At 37.8% G+C, this 25,131-nt stretch overlaps 1 protein-coding gene across 6 annotated transcripts in view; it reads left to right on the top strand.

Moving 5' to 3' along the window:
• The window catches only part of RHBDD1 (rhomboid domain containing 1), a 165,566-nt gene that overhangs the window by 30,234 nt on the left and 110,201 nt on the right, over window positions 1–25,131 (top strand). For 4 of the 6 annotated variants that reach the window (XR_001825425.2, XM_017529144.2, XM_017529143.2 and 1 more), the window contains exons 2-3: window positions 378–901; window positions 2,657–2,789. Coding sequence is in view for 5 of the 6 variants with exons in the window: in XM_017529144.2 (XP_017384633.1) it covers window positions 469–901; window positions 2,657–2,789 (566 nt within the window). In the remaining variant the exon portion in view is untranslated. The remainder of the gene's footprint in view (window positions 1–377; window positions 902–2,656; window positions 2,790–25,131) is intronic. The other 2 variants (XM_037738757.1, XM_037738756.1) reach the window with 1 other exon arrangement.

Here is a 25,131-nt window from a genome sequence, read left to right as displayed (position 1 = left end):
GAGGGTAAAGAATCCCAGCCAGAATTCTGAGTAGAAATCATTAAATACTTGCACACTGTCTTTATAGGCTTTTCATGAGGTTACATGTTTGTATACAAGGAAGTCAAGTTAATTTCATGACATGTTTGTCAGAGAAAAACATACCTGTCCATTAACTGATTCATTGGGTTTTGGGATAAAATTTCTATTCCAGAATGTAAAATGAAGGAAGGGTGTCAGTCAGCATCTTATATATTACTCTTGAAGATGTTGAACATAAATATTTCTGTTAAAATGAGAAGTAGCATTTACCTCATGGGAATTTATCTTGAAGTGAGTATATCTTATCAGTGTAATAATTCTTAAAGATGGTTTTTCACGTGTATTTTGTGTTTTAGGTTCAGCTGTCTATTTATCTTTCCAGATACCTAAAACCTGACCACTTGACCACGTTTTCTCGTTGCCGAGCTATTTCCCTGATATCTGGCCATGCAGCGGAGGACAAGAGGGATAAATACCGGACTTATTCTTCTCCTCTCTCAAATCTTCCATGTTGGGATCAACAACATTCCACCTGTCACCCTAGCAACTTTGGCCCTCAACATCTGGTTCTTCTTGAATCCTCTGAAATCACTATATAGCTCCTGCCTTAGTGTGGAGAAGTGTTACCAGCAAAACGACTGGCAGCGATTACTGCTCTCTCCCGTTCACCATGCTGATGATTGGCATTTATATTTCAATATGGCATCCATGCTCTGGAAAGGAATAAATCTAGAAAAAAGATTGGGAAGTAGATGGTTTGCCTGTGTTATCACCACATTTTCCATACTGACTGGAGTGGTATACCTGCTCTTGCAATTTGCTGTTGCCGAATTTATGGATGAACCTGACTTCAAAAGGACCTGTGCTGTAGGTTTCTCAGGTAAGGGAGATGAAATTTTGAGGTTGCATGCATAAAGGAAGCAAGAGAGGTGTGGCTGCTGTAATTCTATGAAGTGTGGGTCCCTAGTTGGTGAGAGGACCAAATTCTGAGTGGTCAAGGGCTGCTGGGACTTGCATCTTGGAGAAGAGGCTGGAACATACAGGGACCAGTTTTTGCATTCTATATTACGCTGCATCATACACTCTTTGACAGTCTACACTAGGACCTGCTGGAAGGTGGTTTTGTAAAAGACATCATATTGGAAACATGTACCAGCTCCATATGGTAGGGTCACAGAAAGACCCACAGATGTATTTGCAATAGGGAGTTCTCTACAAAGATGAGTGTGTCCATGAAGCGGACTCAGTGTTCTCTCTCTGGTCACCAACTTGTCTGCACCCGATGAGACCGAGCACACTCATATACAACAAGTTACATGAAGTGGATTTAGTATTTACAGATAGGCAGTAAGGGACAACAGGAGCCTGGGTTTCATTGTGAGCCCATCCTTCTAGGCTCAGAAAGTTGCCCGGGGCTGTTGGGGTCTTGACTGTGTGTGCCCCTTACATGAAGATAAGGAACCTCGAAGAGGCAGCCAGGTACAAACCTGGGAATCACATGAATCACTGGGCAACGCTTTGCAAGACATCCTGTTCGAGGAGAGTACTAGGCTGTTTCAGCCAGCTCCTTTTTATCTCAGGGTGTTGGATTTCCAGCACATTTCCACAGTTATTCTTGTGAACTACAGGCGAGAAAGGAGGGGGAGAACTGCATTGGCCCAATGCCACCTGGAGAACTGTCCTGCATATGCCTCCTGATGACTTCATTAATAAATGTACCACACCCTGCCATGGCATGCTTGCCATGTTGCAGGAGCCATGATAGTCACTCTGCATAACCTAACCTATTTCATTTATGCAGTAGATCCATGTGGAGATGGGATTGTCTTGATTTTATTTTTTTATTTTTAATTTTTTTTCTGATCACCTGCTGCCTGTTGAGGGATTGTCTTGATTTTATAGTTGAGGAAACCAAGACCCAGAGAAGTGAGGTTACTGCACAAGGCTGCACAGCTAGGAGGCGATAGAGCTGGGATTTGAACCCAGTCTGAATAACATTAGCTGTGTGGTGTTGTCTCTCATCTTCTTCCTCACTAGTTCTTTTTTACAGATATTTCATGGGACCAAAATTGCCAGCAGGATTTAAATTAGGTGTTCTAAATATTAGACTGTGAAGGGGAGGAGAGAAGTAGTTCTGAAACAAGGAAATCTAATCCTTCCTTCTGCTTTTCCTGACATCCTTTCCCTTTCCTTCCAAGATTTATCCTTATGCGTCTAATTATGGGAGAAGAAAGAATATATGCCCTGCCTTTAACATGTTTTTCCATAGAGGTTAGAAAAATACATATTACTGGTATTTTTTATTAAGTTAAAATTTATATAGCATAACTATTTTATAGTGTAAAATTCACTGGCATTGAATACCATTGCTAGTATTTTATTCACATTTTAGGTGTTATGTATTTAGTAGCATACTGAACACCAATGTGAACTTCCGTATTTAGAAACATCAAAGGAATGACTGCCTTTAACGTCTTTCTACTGAATGCAGGGTTGTAAGGAATAGGGTATGTTTTAAAGCACAAAGCTGGATGTAATCGAATAATCATTTTTACTTTTAATTAGCTTTCTTTGTAAATGTGGATGCCCCTATATTTGGATTGTTGATATTTGTGTGTTCTTTATTCTTTTTTAGGAGTTTTGTTTGCTTTGAAAGTTCTTAACAACCATTATTGCCCTGGAGGCTTTGTCAACGTTTTGGGCTTTCCTGTGCCGAACAGATTTGCTTGTTGGGTCGAACTTGTGGCTATTCATTTATGCTCACCAGGGTAAGTGTTTTCTTTTAGGGAATACAGTTGAAGAACCTGATGTTCCGTGGAGAAAACAATTGCAGTAATAATGAGGTAACCAATTGTTTTTCACAGTGAAGTTTATTCTTTGTCTATTAGGACAGAATCAAGCTTAATGGTTTTAATGTCAGACATTTCTGGGTTTGAATCTTGTTAATTATTGGGCTGTATAATTTGGGGTTACTTGTTTTAACTGAGTTGCAGATTCCTCATTTTTTAAGTAGGAGAACCTGCTACACAGATTTGAGGATCAATATTAACCAGCCAATCAGCTAGTTAATTCTGAAAGTAATATTCCAAACAAGCACATAGAAACCACATATCTCTAAAGATTAGAAAGCTGTAAGGTATGTTGATCTCATGTTTTTAATTCATTTTAGCTGTCAGTTGTCATGGTAATAGAACTTTTTAAACAAAAGGCTTTACTTACCTCTCAGAATGTGATTATGCAGCCATCAAAAACGATGAGTTTGTGTCCTTTGTAGGGACATGGATGAAGCTGGAAACCATTATTCTCAGCAAACTGACACAAGAGCAGAAAATCAAACACCACATGTTCTCACTCATAGGCGGGTATTGAACAATGAGAACACATGGACACAGGGAGGGGAGCACCACACACTGGAGTCTGTTGGGGGGAAATAGGGGAGGGACAGCGGGGGGTGGGGAGTTGGGGAGAGATAACATGGTGAGAAGTGCCAGATATAGGTGAAGGGGAGGAAGGCAGCAAATCACACTGCATGTGTGTACCTATGCAACAATCTTGCATGTTCTTCACATGTACCCCGAAACCTAAAATGCAATAAAAAAAATAAATATAAAAATAAATAAAATTAAATTAAAAAAAAAAAAAGAATGTGAAATGGATCAGCTCTGAAGTATTCCGGTTGAGCGGTGGCATGGGGCCCTTTTCATCTTAATCCGTGTTGCTGCTCCTTCCTTAGAGAAGGCACTTCCATAAAACCCTAGAGCTCGAAGAAGTGCAGTTTCAGAACTGCTGATCTAGATGAATTTTTTTTCCTTACCGAGAAGTACTTGGAAGGTCAGAAGGTTAAGGAACTTATCAACCAACAGTTTGTGGTAGATAGCAGCCTCATGAGGATTCAGGCCCCTGACTCCTGTCTGGGGCTCCTGCCCATTCATGCTGCGCTTTTCTCCTTTGGTTACTATCTCTGCTTTTTGTTTAGAAAAAGGAGGATAAGCTTCTTTCTCTGCTTTTTGCTTAGGTAAATTATAAGTTGTGTTATTTTTCCATCTCTTTCACCAGCTTGACTTTCCTTAATCTGTATTGTCCAACTGGAAATGCCTAATGTTTGCTTATTTTCACTGTGGGACTGGACATCGGCAAAGGGAGAGATTCGGGAAGGTTCAGAAAGAAGGAAGATTTCTGTTTGCTACTGTTCTTTTTAGACAGTTTTTATTTTGGTTTTGATTTGTGTGACTGTGCTGGGTGTCATACCTTATTTGAGAGTATTTTCATTGGGCTGTGTGTCAGCCCGGTAACTCTGGGTCCTTCTTTGATGCTAATTTCCCATCATGGGCAGCCACTTGCAGCTGGCCTATAAGTGGCAGTGATGTGACCCCTGAGTACCACTCATTTACAATTGTATTGCTACTTTTGACAGTTCCAGGAAGAAAGCCTAACAAAATCTTCAAAGTTTTCTTTGAAAAAGCATCTAGTAATGTCTGTCCCTTATCTGAACAGCCCTCTCTATACCTTGTCACTCACTGCTCCCCATACTTGCTTGATGTCACTTGATTCTCTGTGTCCATGATGGGCTCTTGTATGTGACTGGCAACACCCAACATTCATATGAAAATCATTCCCTCAGCTATTTGAACTTTTATCCTGTGATGAATCCATTGAATAACGGTGCATTTAATATCCTTATGCAACTTTCTGAAGAGCTTATTATGCATTTCATTTTTTAGGGTTCCCCCCACTTGCATGGAAAAGGCATGGTTGCATTTTTGTGTCATATGCATATTCTTTGTGGAGGGACCTGTAATTCTGAGCCTCGGAAGTAAATTAAATTTCTTGTCTTTGACCTTGAAGTTCTTTTGATTTTTAAGATTTGACTGCTTTGAATGATAAACTTCTAATATCCAAGCATAATGTGTCCAAATAAAGACTACACTAAAGACTGGTCCAGGAAACCTAAGCAGTGAGTGCTTCTTTGAGACGGATCTTGGAAGAATGGCTGAAACTAGAGCTCTCTTTGCCATGCATTGTTATTTGCCTGATGGCTGTCAATTAGAATTTTCACTGGGAAAACACTGTAAATCTTTAGAACAAAGCTTGCTTTATTGCAGGACTGTATGGGCTGCCCTTTGGGAGGAAAAAAAAAATCTGCCAAAGCAAACATTTGGTAGACCTCTGTGTTTTATGAAAGCCACAGAATTAGTAATTTCCGCAGTTACAGACTTTTATTAAGGAAAGCCATTCCAAATAGGCAGCTATTGGGCATTGTTAGGAGTGTGAGGGGCATGGACTTGACGCAGAGTGAAGCAATCTCACCCATTCACATGGTGCTTTTGCTTCTCACAGTCTCTGTGTGTACTTACTTCAGTAGTTGCTCTGCCTCACACCCAGCTTTCCATGTTCCTTCATGTCCTGGGACCCTGACAGGTGATAGTGTCTGAAGAGGTGTCCCAGAAGGGAGATGTGCAGGACACCTCTGGTGCCTCCTTCCTAGACCGGGCTCCTGTCCCTTCCCACCTCCTGTCCCCACCAAGATTATGTTGATGGGAGGAAGGGGAATCTGTTGCCTGGTTTTACCTTCGAGCCAAATTGTGAACCTCTGCGTGTTCTCATCTGAGCCTTAGGCTATCTAGGCAGAAAACTGAAGTTCAGAATCGTGAACATCACCAGAGTAAGACAGCCACTCAGCGACCATGCTAGAGGAAAGCAGTTAAATGTGAGGGGGCCAGGCTCACATACTGACCATGGGACCTCAGGCAAGGTACACAGCCTCTCCGAGACTCATTTTCCTCATCTGTGAAATGGGGTGTTACTCACCTTCTCTGTTTAATAAATCAGTTTTAAGGAGTCATATGCGAAAGACCTGTTTATGAACAATAAGAAGTACTCAACCCTTTTATTATGAAATAAACCACTGAATGTGTACACTGTTCCTAAATAGAATCATACCTAATTTCTTTTTCTTTCTAAAATTAATACATCAGCTGTTATTTGTTTGTTGGACTTCTACTCCATACTTCCCTTTGCTCCTACTTGATTTTTTTCATCCCGAATGACAGTAGTCTAAAAATGCTCATAAGTCACTCGAAAATATGAAATAAGCAGGGCATGGCTGCATTTGCGCCCTGGGATATTACAGTTGACCCTTGAACAACTTGGGGTTAAGAGTACTTAGCCCTATGTAGTCGAAAATGTGTGTGTAATTTTTGACACCCCAAAGACTTAACTATCAATAGCCTTGCTGATAACATATACAGTCAAGTAATGAACATTTTGTAGGTTACGTATATTATAAACTGTATTGTTACAGTACTCTAGAGAAAATAAAATGTGATTAAGATCATCATAAGGAAGAGAAAATGTATTTACTATTTGTTAAGTGGAAGTGGATCATCGTAAAGGTCTTTGTCTTCATCATCTTCACATTGAGGAGGAGGAGGAGGGGTTGGTCTTATTGTCTCATGGGTAGCAGAGGTGGAAGAAAATCCTCATGTAGGTGGACCTGCATAGTTCAAACCCATGTTGTTCAGGGATCCACTGTATTTGGTAAAATATGGCAGCTGAAAGCACTACCCCCTAGGCTTTAGATACTGCTTCACTGATAATATTTGTCAAGAATAAAATTACTTTGACTCAACTAAAAACTCTGGCTAGATTGATTAAATGAGAGAAAAATATCTTTATTTTTCTAATTCTTTCAATTTTTTACCATAAAATTTTCAATGTACTTGTTTTTCAATTTCAATTTTTTAAAATTTATTTTTCTACTCATTTCAATTTTTTATTTTCAGAAATATTTATACATTTTCAAACATAAAGAAAAATTGATGCACCATTTGAAAGTAAGTTGTAAACGTGGTAACCTCACCCCTAAAAACTTCATCAGGCATTTTTTAAACATAAAATTAAATTTTAGAAAACCACATTACTGCTGTCATGTAAGAGAAAATTGACAGTAATTCCTTAATGTTGTTTGGTAATTGGTTAATGTTCAAATTTTCCTAGTGTTCAGTTCTCTTTAATAACTGTTGTGGCTGAAGGAGATCCAGGATCCAAAATTCACATATTACGTTTGATTATTATAATTCTTTACTCTTTTACTCCAAGACAGCCTTTCCACCTTTTAATTTTATGATGAAATTGACATTTTAAAGACATCAGGCCTTGTGTTGTGTAGAATATCCCACACTCTAGACTTGCCTGCTGATTTCCTTTTGGGCTTGTCTAACTTGTCCCTCTATCCCTTGCATTTCTGGAGGGGATAGAGGGACAAGTTAAACAAGTTTGCATTTCTGGAAACTGAAAGTTAGGCCTAAAGCCTTAATTAGATTCAGATTAAACTTTTTTTTTTTTTTTTTTTTGCTATAATACTCCATAGGAAAGATATGTACTGCATTACATCAGGAAGGACATAAATGCCAGGTTGTCCCTTTGTTAGGAATTATAAATTTAATCACTTGGTTAAGGCAATTTCCACTGTAAGGGCACCTTTATCCCTTTGGAATTAGCAAGTACTATATGAGGTGACACTTGGACATCATGCAAATAACTTCTTTCCAGTAACTTTTTGCCTTATGGTTTTTGTATACATCAGTGGTTATCTTTGTCTGGATTGTTTATTTTAGGAGGAGTTATAAAGGATGACTTTCTGATCAGTTATTGTTTTTACATTTGTTTGATGAGATTAATGCAGAGTTGAGGGTTAAGACCTCAAAGCAAGGAGTTGAGGAAGATGAATGTTTGTCAAAGACTGATCTTAATTTTACAGACTTCAAGCTTATTTGGTTGTGTGGGTTCCTCTTAGGAAAAAAGTACAAAATTACAAAAGTATAAGTTTTAAATGAGAAAGGAAAAGACAATAAAATTTTAAGAGCTGACAAATATTATAAACATTATGAAATCCATAAAAATAATACTAATTCTCTAACACACCTCTGTAATATTTTTCCTCACAGGTTTTGTTGCATGTTCTTTGATCTCTTTGTCATATGAAAATAATCTGGAAATAGTATTTCCAGAGAGAGAACCTCGTGGTGACTCAAAATTAGTTTTCTATTATTAAGACTTTAGAAGAGCTTTCTTCACAGCTCATCATGTAAATTTTTAGAATCATTGTCCAACTTTGGAAAGCCTCTATGAAGGTGTTTTTATAAGCAAGCTATAAAATTTCAGTACTTTTCAAGTTTTTTTGTGAAGTGATCAATATCAAATGTTCTTTGAATTGAATTGAATGTTGTCATTGAACTTTAGTGGTAAAGTGCAGGTTTTATGATTTCTGCATTGATATACTTTGTTCTTAAATCAGCAAGTAATTTAAGTACTCTATTAATGTTTTTATGATGCAGTCCTCTTCATTAATTGCCAGAAAGCCAAAGCCCTGCTGATTATTTGTTTAAACTTTTTGATGTGATTTGCATATAATTTTGTTTGAGAATTACAAACATAGGAATTCTGATAAAGTTAGTTTGCAGGATTCTCCAAAATGGAAAGGAACATAAGGAAAGGTACGTTTATAATTGCATATACTGCATCATTATCATGTATGTTCCTGATGTGGGAGACCTTCTAATTTCGTTTTTGACTGTGTGAATGAGAAGTGAATCCTCTTCTTACAGTTTTACATGCTTGATGATTGGAAGACTTTTCCAGACACTGGGTCCTGATTCCAGCCTGCTGATTCTACTGAGAGTGCTTGCCATAGGACACTTGAGAGTGCTGTGGCATTGCTGCTCTTACATCTCCTGTTATCATCCGAGTTATAGATGCACAGTGGGCATTAAGAGTGTTTCTGGAAGACATTTCTGCACTGTAAAGACTGGCAGTGACTCAGCTATGCACAGAAATGACCACAAACCACATAAATATACCATGCTGAACCCAAACCAAATGGATCCTTAACTCAGCTTCCCTTTAGCTGAATTTCAAAAATGCCTGTGGCCACTCCAGTGGTACGTGCCATGGGAGGAAGTGTGACAGAGAGGGAGTTAAAGTGGAAAGAGACAGCAGGTTTAGTGGATTGTGGTTAAGATATCTCACTTTCACAAGTTTAAAAGAAATACAGCCATGTGAACACATTGCTGGAATCCCTCCCATAGCTCTGAAGGAGCCCAGGCAAGTGAAAGGCCTGTTGCCTCATGAACTTATTGGCAAATCTGCTTGTTTCCATTGAGAGACGGTTGGTGCAGTGATGACTCTGAGGAAGGAAAAGCAATGGAGCTCAAGAGCCTTGTAGACTGTGGGATAATGGAGGAATTAAAAATAGGAGGTTTTGTCAAGTTTGAAAACTGAGAAAGCTGTGGGAATAGAAATTGGTAGTCTGAGGAGAGGATACTGGAATTGGTTTCACTGGCAACATGGCCCAGAGCATGTCTATGGTGGTATGAAATTGAGGCACGGAGGAAGAAAAGGTCCTGGGAGTCAAGGAGGTGTTCAAAGAGTTGTGAGTTTCAGGTTCTGGGTGGGTCTGTTTTCACATGGCTATAAACAATATCTGAGACTGGGTAATTTATGAACCAAAGGGGCTTAATTGACTCACAGTTCCCCATAGCGGAGGAGGCCTCAGGAAACTTACAGTCATGGCAGATGATGAAGGGGAAGCAAGGCCGTCCTACATGGTGGCAGGTGTGAGACAGAGCACAGGGGAAATACAAGACCCTTATCAAACAATCAGATCTCATGAGAACTCACTATCATGAGAACAGCATGGGGGAAACTGCCCCCATGATCCAGTCATCTCCAACCAGGACCCCTCTTGATACATGAGGTTTATATTCAGGCTATGATTCAAGATGAGATTTGGGTGAGGACAAAGAGCCAGATCATATCAGGTGTATTATCTGCATGGACAGGGACATTACCTAGGATGACTGTAGGAGGTAGAGTTGGGGGACAAAGTGTGAGGCTACTCCAGTGTTCTCTATGGATGTCAGGAAATGGTATTGGAGGCAGATAGTAGACAGCATCTTTATTAGTTTCTTATTGCTGCTGTAACAAAGTACAACAAATGGGGGCATAAAATAACACAGATTCCTTCTACAGTTGGTGTTGTCAGAGTGGAGTTCCCTTTAGACTCTAGAGCAATTTGTAAGGAAGAAGCTATTCCTTACTCCTTCCAGCTGCTGGTGGCTGCTGGCATTCCTTGGCTTGGGGCTGCATCACTATATCTCTGTGTCCAAGGTCATGTGGGCTTCTTTTCTATCTGTGTCAAATATCCCTCTGTTTCTTTCTTATAAGGACACTTGTGATTGCATTTAGGAGTCACCCTGGTAATCCTGGATGATCGCTGCACCTCAAGATCCTTAATCACACTTGCTAAATCCTTGCCATATATGGTTACATTCATCAGTTCCAGGGATTTGGAGGTACATGTCTTTTGAGGAACCATTATTCAACCTACTGCAGCATAAAAGAAAAGCAGAAAGTGGTGGAAATTCACACTGAGAATGCCAATCACATGTGCCTAGGCCTATGCATGTGCATCTCCCTTCCCTCTCCCTGGCATGCTTTTTATTCTCTCCTTGTGACTTCCTGGTTATTCAAAACCCAAATCAAACACTGTCTGTCCTGTGCTACTTTCCTTGATTCCTCCAGGCAGTGTTAATTACTTGTCTTTGGTCTGTAGATTGGTCTGCCCTAATCACTTTCTCCATCATAATTTATCTGTGTTTTTCACTTTCTTTCTAGGCTGTGAGCTTCTCTAAGAGCTGTTTCTTATTTACCTTTGTATCTTAACCATCTGCTTGACACATAGTAGGCACTTAGTAAATATTTGTGGTTGAATGACATAAGTTAAAGAACATCAGTTATTTCCATGGTTGCTCCTTGGCTTGAAATGGCTTGCAATGCTTTGTGACCTGTCACAGGTATTTTGATTTTCCTTTATTCTTTCCATTATAAGGTGGACTGATAATCTCATTGTTTTAGAACTCAGTATCTCACTCAAATGTAAGGAGGTAGTAATCCAGAACAATTTTGAATTAAATCTTTAGTAAAAGAGAGTGTTTATTCCTCATGTGCCTGTGCTTTTGAGATCCTTGTTAAGTGTTAACCTGAATCAATACACTATTTCCCTACCCATAGAGACTTCACAGTTTAGCAAAAGAAACACTAACTACCCACCAAACCAAAACAGAAGGTGGGAATTTTAGTTCAATAAAAGTAGAGGAACACAAAAGGAAAGTATCTCTGATTTGAGAAATTAGGGGGCTTTGTAGAGAAGAGGGGTATGTATGTTGAGTGTTTGGAAAAAATAGGGCAGATGATGAGATAGACTATTCTTCGAAAGGTGAATAGAAGGCACAAATACCAGGAAGCATGGCAAATTTATGAAATCACTATTCACAAATGCTGGGAGGTAAAACTAGCGGCGTTCCTTCAAACGTGTTCCTTTGACCACTAGTTCCTTGAGACGTATCCTGAAACAGGACTTCCTGGTCAGCAAACTTCAGCTCATGTGGTGTTCTGTGTTCCTGCAAAGACACGGTGCGCACGAACCTGTGAAGGGTTCTGAAAAGACCGCAGGATGGAAATCAGATTAGCCAATTCGTTTCCCAAATTTACTTCACAATAGCTCCTTTTGTTTTAGCACTAGCATGAAGTAATCTGCAGGACAAATGTTCTTCAAGGTGCATTTTATAAACTCCAAGTTGGGATGAGGCCAAACCATAGAGAGGAAGCCAAATCATAGAGGGCCTTGGATGGCAGGTTAATGAATTTAGACCTTGCTTGTAGTCAGAATGGACACACGGCTTTGGTTTCTGAGAAGGAAAAGCCATGAATGAATCTGTGGTTTAGGAGAGGTGGCCACGAATAGGATAAAAATTTGCAGAATTTGTGGCAGGTATCCAGTTACACTGTTGACATAGACTAGAGAAGAAACTGAAGACTAGAATTAGTGCAGTGACTGAGAGAATCAAAAAAAGCAGGGTCATGGGAGAGGGGTTTCCAAGGTTCAGTGATAGTTCCTGGGCCGTAATAGGAATGACTGGTGTACTGGGAACTTCCTGCATGCCAAAAACCATTTAAGCACTTTACGTATATTATCTCATATCATCCTTTTTACACCTACTTTGTGAAGAAGGAATTATTATTCCTACCATTTAAGAGATGAAGAAACTGAAGCACAGGAAATCAACTTACTTAAATATCAGCTAGTCCATGGGATAGTTAGTATTTAAGTTTCTGCAATCAGGCCCCTAAATTCTTACTCTGAACTAGTGATTCTTAAACTTTTGGTAATAAAACCTATTTAGAGTCTTGAAAGTTATTGAGGACCCCAAAGAGTTTTGGTTTTTATGGATTATATCTATCCATATTTACCATGTTGGAAATTAAAACTAAGAATTAAATATATTAATATCATAATTCATTAACATTTATAACATAATTTATCAATAATTCATTTTAAATACCAGTAGTAAGCACAATATGTGTCCACATAAATAAGTTTGTGAAAAATTAGTGTTTTCCAAAAAAAAAATGAGATGAATGGCAACATTTTTGTAAAACTTCTGATGTTTGGCTTAATAAAAAAAAAAATCTGATTTCCATGTTTGCATCTGTGTTAACTCCTAGAGCTATATCATTTCGGTTGAATGTCAATTTGGACTCACACAGCTATGTACTAGGGAAGGGTAAGAGGGATTGTTTTAGTAGCTTTTTCAAATGATCATGGGTATTCTTCTTTGCACTACATCAAAAGTTGGCATTTGTTAGTTTCTTGAAGGTTAGTTCCAATGTGGAATGTGAAACCATATCAGTAAACCCGACCACGTTCTGTAACATTAAAATCTGTTGACCTGTCTTGAAGTTTGAATGGATCTTTTCCCCATATATGATTTTCTAATGTTATGCATTGATTATTTGGAAATACTGGTTTACTGATTATGTAGACTTTGTAAGTATTGACTTAACGATATAATATCAAAATATCACATTTATTTATATCACCACTGATCTCATCAGAAAACTCGTAAGTATTGGGGAGCTGTTAAGTTCAGAGTGTCAGATAGAAGTTTTCTAAAATTGTAATTTTCACGTCAATGTTCAGATCTTATCATTGACAATAATTATTCATTAGTTGTTTCCCTTAAACGCTTGCTTTATTTTTTAGAAAATGTGTGCCGTTTTCCATTTTTTTAACCACAGTTCATTAGTTTTTCTTTTAAGTAAACATGGCAGGAAGAAGCAGGGAGGGTCCATGAAAACAATGGCCCGTTCATCTCACAGCTCAAACAACCCCACAAGTGCTTTTCTTTTTCTGCTTCTCTGATATACAGCTGAAGTGCTTTATGTGTATTTCATATTTCATCACACAGTGTATTAAGGTATGTACTAATCTTGGTGTTTAATAAAATTAGGAATTTTACTGCTTTGTTGGAGATACATATATATATTTTTTGTCTAACTTTCATGAATTTTCTTTTTTCCAAATTGTACTTTAGGTTCTGGGGTACACGTGCTGATCATGCAGGATGGTTGCGTATGTACATACTTGGCAACATGGTTGACTTCCTCCATCCCCCCGTCACCTGTAACTGGCATTTTTCCCCACGTTATCCCTCCCAGCCTCCCCACCCACTGCTGTCCCTCCCTTAGCTCCCCGCCACCGACCCTATCATTCTCAGCAAACTGACACAAGAACAGAAAACCAAACACTGCATGTTCTCACTCATAGACAGGTGTTGAACAATGAGAACACATGGACACAGGGAGGGGAGCATTAACTGGGGTGGGAGATATTCTTAAAAACCATGAGTATGTGGCTGTGAAAAATACAGTGAGTATTGGTATTATTTGGGGTCACTGCCTTACGTTTGACTCATGCTAAGGCATTGGCAGTTGTCTGCTTGCTTTTGTGCCATTAGTGTAAATATCAACGTGGTAAAAAGGCAATTGATGTCTTAATGTTGTTATGAAAATAATTTTGACTTTGTGAACCTCTAGAAGGGTCTTAGGAGCTTCTAGTGATTCATAGAGCACATTTTGAGAATTGCTGCTTCAAACTCTGATGCCACCTCTCTAGTCACAGGAACACTGCTTAGCTTGTATGAAAGGAAGGATGGTTATTTGCAACCTGGGAGCTTCCAAGGGAGCTTCATGTAGTTAGGGATGAGAGGGAGAGGGAAGCAGTGGAGTGTGTAAAATTACATATAATTACTGAAATTGCTAGTTAAGAACTGTGGAGTTGAACTGTTAACTCTTTGTACAAAAGAGAATGGCTAATAGCAATTAGAAGATAACTGTCACAATATCTTCAGTCTCACATGTTCTTTTCAAACCTTCCTGCTCAGCCATTAAGAGGTAGAGTCCAATTCACCTGTCCTCTAGTTAGGTGGATTTGTGACTTGCTGTAACCAATAGAATCCAGTGTTAAGTATCACATTGCTTCTGAAAGAAGTAGTTTCTTGCCTTGTGAGCTGAGATGCTTGTCTCTGGAGCACATGTCAAAAGCTTGCAGCTTTCCTGATGTCACCATGTCATTAGGAGGAGGTGCAGCCATCAGTGGCATCAAAGCCAGACATGTGAGTGTGTGGCCTTTGATGTAGCCACCAAGTTACCTTCAGTTTTCTCTGCCAAGGCTGCTGACAGCATGGAGCAGAGACCGACCACCCCATGTGCTCCTTCTGAATTCCTGACTCACAGACTCTGTGAGTCTAAGAAAACAATTTCTTTGATCCCACTACATTTGGGGAGACTTGTTCTGTAGAAGTGGTATTGGCAACCATGAGCTGAATGAACATAGGAAAAGTAGAATGAAAAATGTGCAAAGGACAATGTTGAGGAGTCGGGAAGAGTAGAGTGAAAAGAAAACAGAGTGAAAGAGTCTTAGGGACAGATCCATACTGAGTTGTTGTGCTACTGTGAGTCCTAACAACATCACCCATTAAGTAACAGGACTTTAAATCAATGGTTTTCAACTGTGGGTTCTAACTCATTAAAAGGATGTGAAATCAATTTAGTGTGTCACAACTGGCATTCCCTCCCCACAAAAAAACAGACATAGAAATATTAGTATTACATATTAGAAAGGGTAAGTATTCTTTCAAGGACCTTTGATGTCAGCTATGTTTGTATATGTGCCTGGTGAAGTCTAAAATAAGTCTTTATGTGGGATGGGACACAATACAAAAATTTTGAGAGATGCTGCTTTAAATCAACTACTAGTTGCTTGAACTAGATTTAAGTATGTGTGTGGGATCAGCATCATTTATTGCCTTCGGTGGAAGAGAGAATTCAATTGCCAGGACTCTGGTGGCAATGAGAGGAACAAGCCATGATCACAGATTTCTGCTAATTTATTATCTTTTGTTAGAACAAGTACTGTTTGTTCACAAGGCTTACTAATGAATGTGCCAGCTCTCAAGATAGTTGTCTGTATACAGAAATGTGTGCTAATGGATTTAGACTTCACCTGAGCCAGAAATGCTAATAACAGTTGTTCAGTTATAAACAAAGTCATTAATAAAATCCTTTAAAATGCAAGAGAAAACGGTTATCTAGAGCAAAGGAGAAAATGAGGTATAAAATTTAATATATTTTCCCAAATGAAAGTATAACATTCCTTTCCAAATTGAAGTATAAAAGTATTTCTGACAACTTAGTAGAAAATAAAAACCGATAGGGTCAAGAGATACATTAGGAGTTTATATAAATAAGCAAGTGACAAATATATAAATTCAGTGATACCCAAATTAATCATTCTTGGGAGAGAAACCTCCTTTAACAAAAATAACCTGATGGATGAGGACTCCAGAAGGAATTTTGGTCTTCTCAGGGTTCGGTTGGTGTCTGTGGCAGCTCATTGAGAAGGGAGAAGGTGGCCTGTCTCAGATTTAGGTTTGTGGATGGTGGTTTAGGTTATGTTTCAAGAAATTTCAATTTACTGTGTTATTTTGGTCACGTTGAGCCCAGATTGGCCTGCATGTGCATGTTCATGTGTGTATAAACACATGTTTGTTTATTGTCTAGGATGAACATTTTCTGAAGCATGGTTTTCTGTTTTTATTGTAAGATTGCATCTTTTGTCTTTCTGCTTGGACTGTTACATGTTTCTAATAAGTTTGGATGACAAATCTGTATAGAATGATACTCACCCTGTCTGATTTCACGGAAACATGTTTTCCTAGCTTACTAGAGTTCAGTTTATGTCAACATTCCAGGACTGTCCCCAGCAGATTGATGAAGTCGGGGAAATTTTTCTTCTGCATTCCTTGGATGTTCGTTTATATGTTTCCTCCCTTTCCTCTTTACAGATTCCCATAAAGGAAAGTTATTTGAGTCATATGAAAGTGTTAGTCAGTTTGTCCTGCCTCCCAGCAGGACTTAAAATTGAACAGAACCCAAGGTGAGAGCAATACTTAACCCAAAACAATGATTCCCTTGAGTTAGATTTTATGAGATGAGAAGGAGAAATTTTGAGGCAAGGGACTTTCCCTCCCACTACAGTTGGAACTCTTTGAGGGAACGGAGATGTATTAATCATCTCTCTGTCTCTGAAGTCCAAGTCTGTGGAGAGAGAGAGAAGCCCCAGCCCTGTCCTGGACAGCTGGACAATGACCCTCCCATTCCCTGACCACCATAGGAAGAACTTAGAGCACAACTAGGGGCACATTCAAAAGAAGACACAGTTTCATCTGACTGCTGAGTTTTCTTTAGGTATTCCTTTCAAAGAAATTTAGTATAACAACTTTTAAAAATGGGTTGAAGTAAATAAGCTGAAAAGAAAGTAATGGCTAAGTGAAAACATAACCTTATTTCTGAACCTCTAATTGAAGGAACAACATATTCTGTGTAGAGAAGCTGCAGGTATACAAATGTATGATGAAGAAACCAAACTGCCTATATTCGTTTATTTTTATACTGCTACAAAGAACTATCTGAAACCAGGTAATTTATAAAGGAAAGAGGTTTGATTGGCTCACAGTTCAACATGGCTGGGAAGGCCTCAGGAAACATAATCATGGCAGAAGGCAAAGGGGAAGCAAGGCACCCTCTTCACAAGGTGGCAGAAAGAAGTGCTAAGAGAAGGGGTAAGAGCCCCTTATAAAACCATCAGATCTTGCGAGAACTCACTAACACGAGAACAGCATGTGGGGAACCACCCCCGTGATTCAGTTACCTCTACCTGGTTTCTCCCTTGGCACTTGGGGATTATGGGAATTATGGGGATTACAATTCAAGATGAGATTTGGATGGGGACACAAAGTCTAACCATATCACTGCCCAATCTCTCACCCAGAGAAAATTATTAGCATTATTCTCTTACATCCCCTACTATTGTATGCAACTTTATTTTCATTTAACATGCTATAAGCACAGATAGAGAAGCTTCCTTTTTAATGACTGCATAATGATTTCTCCTGCAGTTCCTTAGCTTATTTTCTGATTCACTAATTTTACTACTTCGTCATTCAGATTATAAGTGAGGATGTCTGTCAGAGCATATTTGTAGGTCTTGGCTCCCAGGTCTGAGTATGTCCTTGGAGTAGAGTCCCAGAACAAGATGAAGTGCTGGGACTATTTTCATGTGTCTTTATACACACTGTCACTTGGTTTCTGTATGTTTATTCTAGTTTATAGGTCATCCACACCATATGAAAGTGCTGGCTTTCCCGTCTTGGCCAGCCTGAATATTTTCTGTTAAGTTTTTTTTGGAGTTTGATATGTATTAATAACAAAAATTATTCCACTGCTGTTGCTTACAGTTTTTATTAGTAATATGGGACACTTTTAACATTTCTTGTTTAGTCATTTCTATTTTCTTGTCTGTGATTTGTCTGTTTGTGTCCTCTACATATTTTCAAGAAGCTGTGATCAGTATTAATGAGTGCTGATTATAAATACCAAGTGATTCTTATTAGATTACATATAGTGATAGACCTTAAGTACACAATCCAATATTAGGTTCTATATGTAATAGCAAAGACAATGCATACAGAGAATTTCTTTTTAGCTGACATTAATGGATACAGATTTATCATATATCATAGTTAATAACAGAAAGTGTTTTATAATGAAAATAAAGAAATGATATAGGCCGGGTACAGTGGCTCTCACCTGTAATCCCAGCACTTTGGGAGGCCAAGGCGGGAGATTGCCTGAGGTGAGGAGTTCTAGGCCAGCCTGGCCAACATAGTGAAACCTTGTCTCTACTAAACTACAAAAATTATATGGGCATGTTGGCAGATGCCTATAGTCCCAGCTACTCGGGAGGCTAAGGGAGGAGAATCGCTTGAAACTGGGAGGAGGAGGTTGCAGTGAGCTGAGATCTACTTTAGAAAAATAGAATTTACTTAAAACACATAAGTAAATAAATAAAGCCTGTGTCTTCCGTCTCCCACAGAAAAGCAACCCATCATATTTTTTAAAATTAATTTTTGAGATGGAGTCTTGCTCTTGTTGCCCAGGCTGGAGTGCAGTGGCCCAAAATCCCACACCTAATTTTACCCATTATCAGTGTCTTAACATTAGCGTGATACTTTTTTTTAACATATATAATTAATGAACCAGTATTGACATATCATTTATTAACTGAAGCCTATACCTTATTCAAGTTTTCCTAATTTTTACCCAGTGTCCTTTGTCTGTTCCAGGACCCCATCTGGGATATCATATATTAGTTAGTCATTGTGTCTTAGATTCCTGTCTTAGTTAGCTTGGGCTGCCATAACAAATACCATAGACTATGTGGTTTATACAACAGAAACTTATTTCTCATACATCTGGAGGCTGGAAGTCTGAGATCAGGTTGCCATCATGGTTGGTTCTTGTTGAGGCCTCTCTTCTAGGCTGCATTCTCACTGTGTCTTCATGTGGCAAGCAAGCTCTCTTATGTCCCTTCTTATAAAGGCACTAATCCCTTGATGAGGGCCCCACCCTCCTAACTTCATTTAAACCTAAATATTTCCCAAAGACCGCATCTCCAAATAGCATCACATTGGGAGTTGGGGCTTCAACATATTAATTTTGAGAGGACACCATTCAGTCCATAGCAGTTCCTCTTGGCTATGACACTTGTTTTTTATTTATTTCTAATGAAGAGTTATAAAATCATTCCTGAATGTCTGGCCTGTATGAACATTAACTCTCATTGACCCTCATGTATTTCAGAACAGTGTTCAATTAGCCACGTGGCATGATTTCTAAACAAGTTTTAATTTAGGTTCATGAACACATACTGTCTTCTGTAATTAGACAGGCCTGCTGTGGTTCCATTAAAAAAGTACACATCATACACAGACGTGGAATTAAACTCTATGGATATGAGACATTTCTATACCAACCAGAGGGGGCCAGCATGGAGGACTCCTGCTGTCTATACATTAGTCAGACCTTGTTTAGGGTCTGTTTTACCCAATTGGCCTGCTCAGAATAACAAAAAAAGCGGTAGGTAGAAACAAGGAAGCAGCTGGTTTTCTAGTTGAACAGAGTTATCTGGAATAAGGTTCATGACCCTGGTTGAAACTAATTGGCCATCATGCTGGGATATAATTGTGGGTGTGTGGATGATAACACCTACCTAATCTGTACTTAACTAGGCTTGTTAATGATCAATTTTGGTGACTTGGTGACAGGTGCGAGACTTGAGTACTAAGTTGGATGTCTCAGATAATGATGAGTAGAGGTTATTTTAAAAAGGTAAAATTTTTAAAACTTAAAAGGCATATGTCATGGGTTAGTAGGTGATAATCAATAAATGCATCTAATTCAATTGAAGAGTTCTGTTAACTGTATTTTACAGGAAAAGGGTGTTTTCAATATGAGAAGTTAATTACAAATGTAGCAATTATTTTGACTTGATTTTTTTCTTACTAATATTTTTTCATTAAAAAAATAATGAAGCCTCTAAACAATGTATTTCCCTTTGGAGTATTTGGAGTGTACGCTTTGGCCTGTTTGGAATTTTTTTTTTTTTAGAAGACACTACTGGAGATAAATGTTGTACAATTAAATATTCTCAACTAATAAGATGATAAACCACATCTCTGGAGATTTCTAATGTGCTTACTTAATTCTTCCTATTTCGTATAAGGAGAAATGTTTTCAAATAGAGAGTTCTTTTTATTTGCTAATTTCCTTTTCCTCTTCTGCTTCTGCAGTATTAAGTGATTTTTAGTTAAAAGTCATGGGAGTTAAATAGGCATGAGGACTGTTTCCATTTGCATTCAGGTTTGGTTCAAATTATGTAAAATGAAGACAGTTGGTGCTATGAGTTGAAATTATTAGTACATCAATTATTCTGTGATAACCAGCTGAGAACAGACTGCAGCCTGCATGAATGTTCCCTCCATTTAAAGTTGGCTTCTCATTAGCTTACATGAAAGATAAAATAATTTGATTCTAATTTATCTCTCTTTAAATGGACATTGTTCCCCTCTGAATTCAAGAGGAGAGCATTTTAATTTTGTAGTCATTTATAACACACGGGTCAAATAAATAACAGGTTTTATTTCTAGCAATATATGTCATGTCTGTAATTTATATTGCCATAGTTTCTTGATTCTAAGACACACATCTTTTTATGACATAATTGACCACAAACATGGTAATGTTAACATGAAAAATCAGTAGAGAAAAGAGTTTTTAGACAAGGTTGCTTAAAGAATTTTTTAACCATTTGGAAGAAACTAAAGTTAGAGCGTGCCTCACTATACTGTACAACAAATTGCTGATGTTTAGAATGTGTAATAAGCCAGATAAGGAAAAATATCTAAGAATGTGTGAGGAAAATTTTAATTTCTAAGCATGAAACAATGAACATAATTTCAAATGAAGACAAAAATAACAGGCTGTTTTTCATAAATTAAAATAAAGGGCAAAATTTAGAAATAAATGAGAAAAAAATGAATTACATCTTTAGGATGAACAATACTAACTACAGGAAAAACACTGACAGGCAGATTGGCAAAGGCTATCAATAAGCAATTTACAGAAAAAAAATCTATCAAAGCTAATAAATGTCTAACATAAAAGCTTAGTTTTGTTTGTTTTTCTTTTCTTTATAACACTGGGTAACCAAAAGGCTCATTATTACTTAAATAAAGGAAAATTAAATTATTTTTAAATTGTTACTGTTGAGGGTTTGGTTAAATGGTAATTTACATAAACTTTTGATGGGGCTGTACATTGGTATAAACATTCTGGAAAGTAATTTGGGCATGTGTATCAAGATTTGTAAAAAGGTTTATACCTTTTGATTCAATAATTACCTTTCTAAGAATTATTACCTAAAGTATAAATGGCCAGAAATACATAAAAAGATTGATATCAGCATATATATTGTCATGACGTATCAGAAAATGGGGAACCCTGTAAATATTCAATAGTACATAAACTCAGTTTATCATGTTGTACATCATGATAGAATATTGTCCAGCCATTAAAATGGTATTGTCAGAATATATTAGTAGGCTTAGAAAACATGATCAAATAAGGGTAGAAAGAATACAAAGTATTACACATAAAGTGATTTCAATTTTTTTTTAAAGTAAAAATAGTCATACAAAAAGGACTAGAGAGACACATCATGTTAACAGTGGTTAACTCAAGGTTGTAGAATTATTGATATTACTAATAGATTTGTCTTTAAACTTTTCCCCCTAGATTCTCTACAGTGAGCTTACATTATTTATAGTGGAAAAATTTAGTTTTTAAAATATAAATATATAAAATAGTCTCCCCATTATCTGCAGGACATACTGTTAGAAACTCCCATTGGATGCCAGAGACCACCGCAGATGGTACAGAACAATACATATGCTGTGTTTTTTTAATCCAATAACTGAGATGGTTACTAAGTGATGAATGGGCAGGTAGTGTATGCAGCATGGATCCACTGGACAAAGGGATGATTTCTGTACTACGTGGGAGAGCAGGACAGCGTGAGATTCAGCTCACTACTCAGAACAGCGTGTGATATAAAACTTGTTTATTTATAGAATTTTCCATGTAATATTTTCAGACCATGGTTGACCATGGGTAACTGAAACCATGGAAAGTGAGACAGCAGATAAGCAGGGACTACCGTCGCATCCTATTTTTACAAGCCTTAACTAATTTGTCTCTTCCAAGTTTCAGACGGCAGGGATGTTGTCTGTTAGTCTTGTTCTCTGATTATCCTCAGTGACTAAAACAGTGCTTGGTACATTGTAGTTACTCAATAAATATTTGTTGAAGAAAGCCAGCGTTTGGGGTGGCTGGCCCAGCTAAACATAAATAGCAAAGTGTAAAAATAACTGAGTTAGTGACCCAAGTCCCTGAGTTTGAGGTGGGCAGTAAGGAAAGATGTCAGATCCAAAATTTGAGCATAAAGCTAGAAGGCAAAATGTGGGATTCAGACAAGAAAAAGGAAAACTGAGCACGTAGACTTGAAAAGGCAGCTAAGCAGCTGGAGTAGGACAGTGGAAGCTCCTGCTCCAAGTGTTGTGCAGGGCATGGCCCCACCTCGTCTCACACAAAGATGATGAGATTAGGCTGCAAAGGCAACTTCAGTCATCTCTTAAAATACAGAAATTGTATAGAGCATATTCTCATCACAAGGTAGTACTGATTTTAAAAAGTGAACATGAAGTAAAGGTTAAATAATAGTCATAATCACTTGAAAATCCAACTCCCCAGTTAAGGGGAATTTTTTAAAAAAAGACTTTAGAAATAAACATTGAGAACACTACATATCAAACCTGTGGGCTTTGTCAAACTTTTCAGTGCTTTTGATTATATAGCAAAAAAGTGGAAAGAGTAAGTAACCTCAGTCTTTAAAAAGCTAAATTGGGAGTCTGAGGTGGGTGGATCATGAGGTCAGGAGTTCAAGCCTGACCAACATGGTGAAACCCCATCTCTACTAAAAATACAAAAATAGCCAGGTGTGGTGGCACTCACCTGTAATCCCAGCTACTCAGGACACTGAGGCAGGAGAATCAGTTGAACCTGGGAGGCAAAGGTTGCAGTGAGCCGAGATTGTGCCACTGCACTCTAGCCTGGGTGACAGAGTGAGACACCATCTCAAAAAAAAAAAAAAAAAATCTATAAAAGGAACAAGTAAGTAGATAAGAGGAACGTGGAATTGATCATGATGAAGGCAAATTTTAATAAAGTAAAAAAGGAAAAAAATGATAGAATTAGTAAATGAAGAGCTATATCTTTGAAAAACAAGTAGATGAGGCAGGTTTAGTTAAGAAAATTAGATAACTGTAGATTTGAAAAAGATGTAGCCACAGATATGGAGGAGGCTATGTCAACTTTGAAGATGATGTGTATTTTGGGAGAGAATAACTTTTTCTGCTTTAAGACTGTTTTAGAAGAGTCACTGTTGGTTTGGATTTTTTTAAAGTTATTGACTAATATTATTTTTTTAAATCCTAATTTTCATTTTAAAAGAAGCCCTCACTGAAATATCATAATCCTATCGGTATTTATTATATAATTATTAAGATGTCTTTAAGTTTCTCTGATGTGTTCTAATTGCATCTGTAGTTGTAGATTTCATTCAATGAGTTCTTACCCAGACAACATTCAATTATAATGTCAATTTGTTAAGGGCTTACGATTCTGTGATTTTTGAGAGAGGATTCCTCAGTGTAACTGATTTTGAACAGATTTTGATGAACCAGTTAATTTTACTTGAAGGGTTGTATAAATTCAATGCATGATATATACCAAGTACTTTGAACTCGGAACAGAGGGTCACATTTCCTCCTCTTTCTCTCAGGCAGTTTTGTGAAGTGTGATGCACCACTAGGTAAAAATACTTTAGGACTTGATAATGAAAGACAGTGTGTACAGAATCTGCTTTTGTAGCACATATTTTTATAGATGTTGAAAATGCTCTTGTCAAACAGTATTTTAAAAACTGTCAGGTGTGTGTGTGTTTTTCAAATGAGTTTTAAATAATTCAATACTATGCAGGCAGCAGAAAAATGACTTTATAAACTTGCAATGCTTTTTGTATTGAATGTGCAAGTAGAGTCTATGAATTTAAAATGAATACTATCTGATCCATCTTTTTATTAATAACCAGTGTAGTGTTGATGGAAATTTACTGTTTACTAATGTTTGATATTTTTCCGTTAAAGAATAACCTTTAAGTCATTTCAACACAGATACAACATGTACACAGATGGTGAAGTAGGTTACTAATAGAAGCCCTGTCTGGTTTATATAGCTCGATGGCCGACTTAGGGTGGCCTCCTTCTCTTTTCTTCCCTCCTACGAGCTGCTGAATCAGAAGTGAAGATAGAGTAAACATGGAAGATAGTTTACTTCAAGTGAGTAAGTGTTAGATTCTTAGTGCTTGCCCATCCAGTCACGTAGTAGGTGAGCAGCATTGGTAGGATATTTAAAGTTTCCTCCCTAATTACACTGAAGAATTCTCCCTCAAAAGTTACAGGATCGTAAGCCCTCAACAAACTGATGCTATAATTAAGTGTTCCCTGGGTAAGAACCTTGCTGAATAAAATCTGCAACTTCAGATGCAATAGTGTTAGAGCAGTTAGAACACATCAGAAACTCAGACTTAAAAAAATTATCTATTAAATACTGTTTGGATTATTAAATCTCAGTGAGGTTTTCTTTTTAAAACTCTCGTTTTAATAATATTAGTTAAAAACTTAAAAATCCAAACCACCAGTGACTCCTGTAAAAAAGGCCTAGAGTCTAACTGGGAGTGAAAACCTAAGGATCACATAATGAGTCTCACTACAGTTTGCATGGACTCATTTTTCCTAATTTTCATCTTTATCCTGACCTTTCTGTCTCTTTTTTTTTTCTTTTTAAGGTGTAGCAAGGGAAAATCTTGTTTTTGTGAAAAGGCAAGGTGTAATACATAGTACTGTGTACATTTCTTTCTTTGCCAAAGGACAATGAAGAGCTCTGGTTTTTCTTTTTTTTTTTTTTCCTCTTTTTTTTTTGAGACGGAGTTTCACTCACGTTACCCAGGCTGGAGTGCAATGGCGCGATCTCGGCTCACCGCAACCTCCGCCTCCTGGGTTCAGGCAATTCTCCTGCCTCAGCCTCCTGAGTAGCTGGGATTACAGGCACACACCACCATGCCCAGCTAATTTTTTGTATTTTTAGTAGAGACGGGGTTTCACCATGTTGACCAGGATGGTCTCGATCTTTTGA

The sequence above is a fragment of the Cebus imitator genome, unplaced genomic scaffold (genome assembly GCF_001604975.1).
Source record: "Cebus imitator isolate Cc_AM_T3 unplaced genomic scaffold, Cebus_imitator-1.0 Scaffold57, whole genome shotgun sequence".
NCBI lineage: Eukaryota > Metazoa > Chordata > Mammalia > Primates > Cebidae > Cebus > Cebus imitator.
The sequence above is the reverse complement of the archived record's forward strand: the minus strand, read 5'-3'. Positions and strand labels throughout refer to the sequence as shown.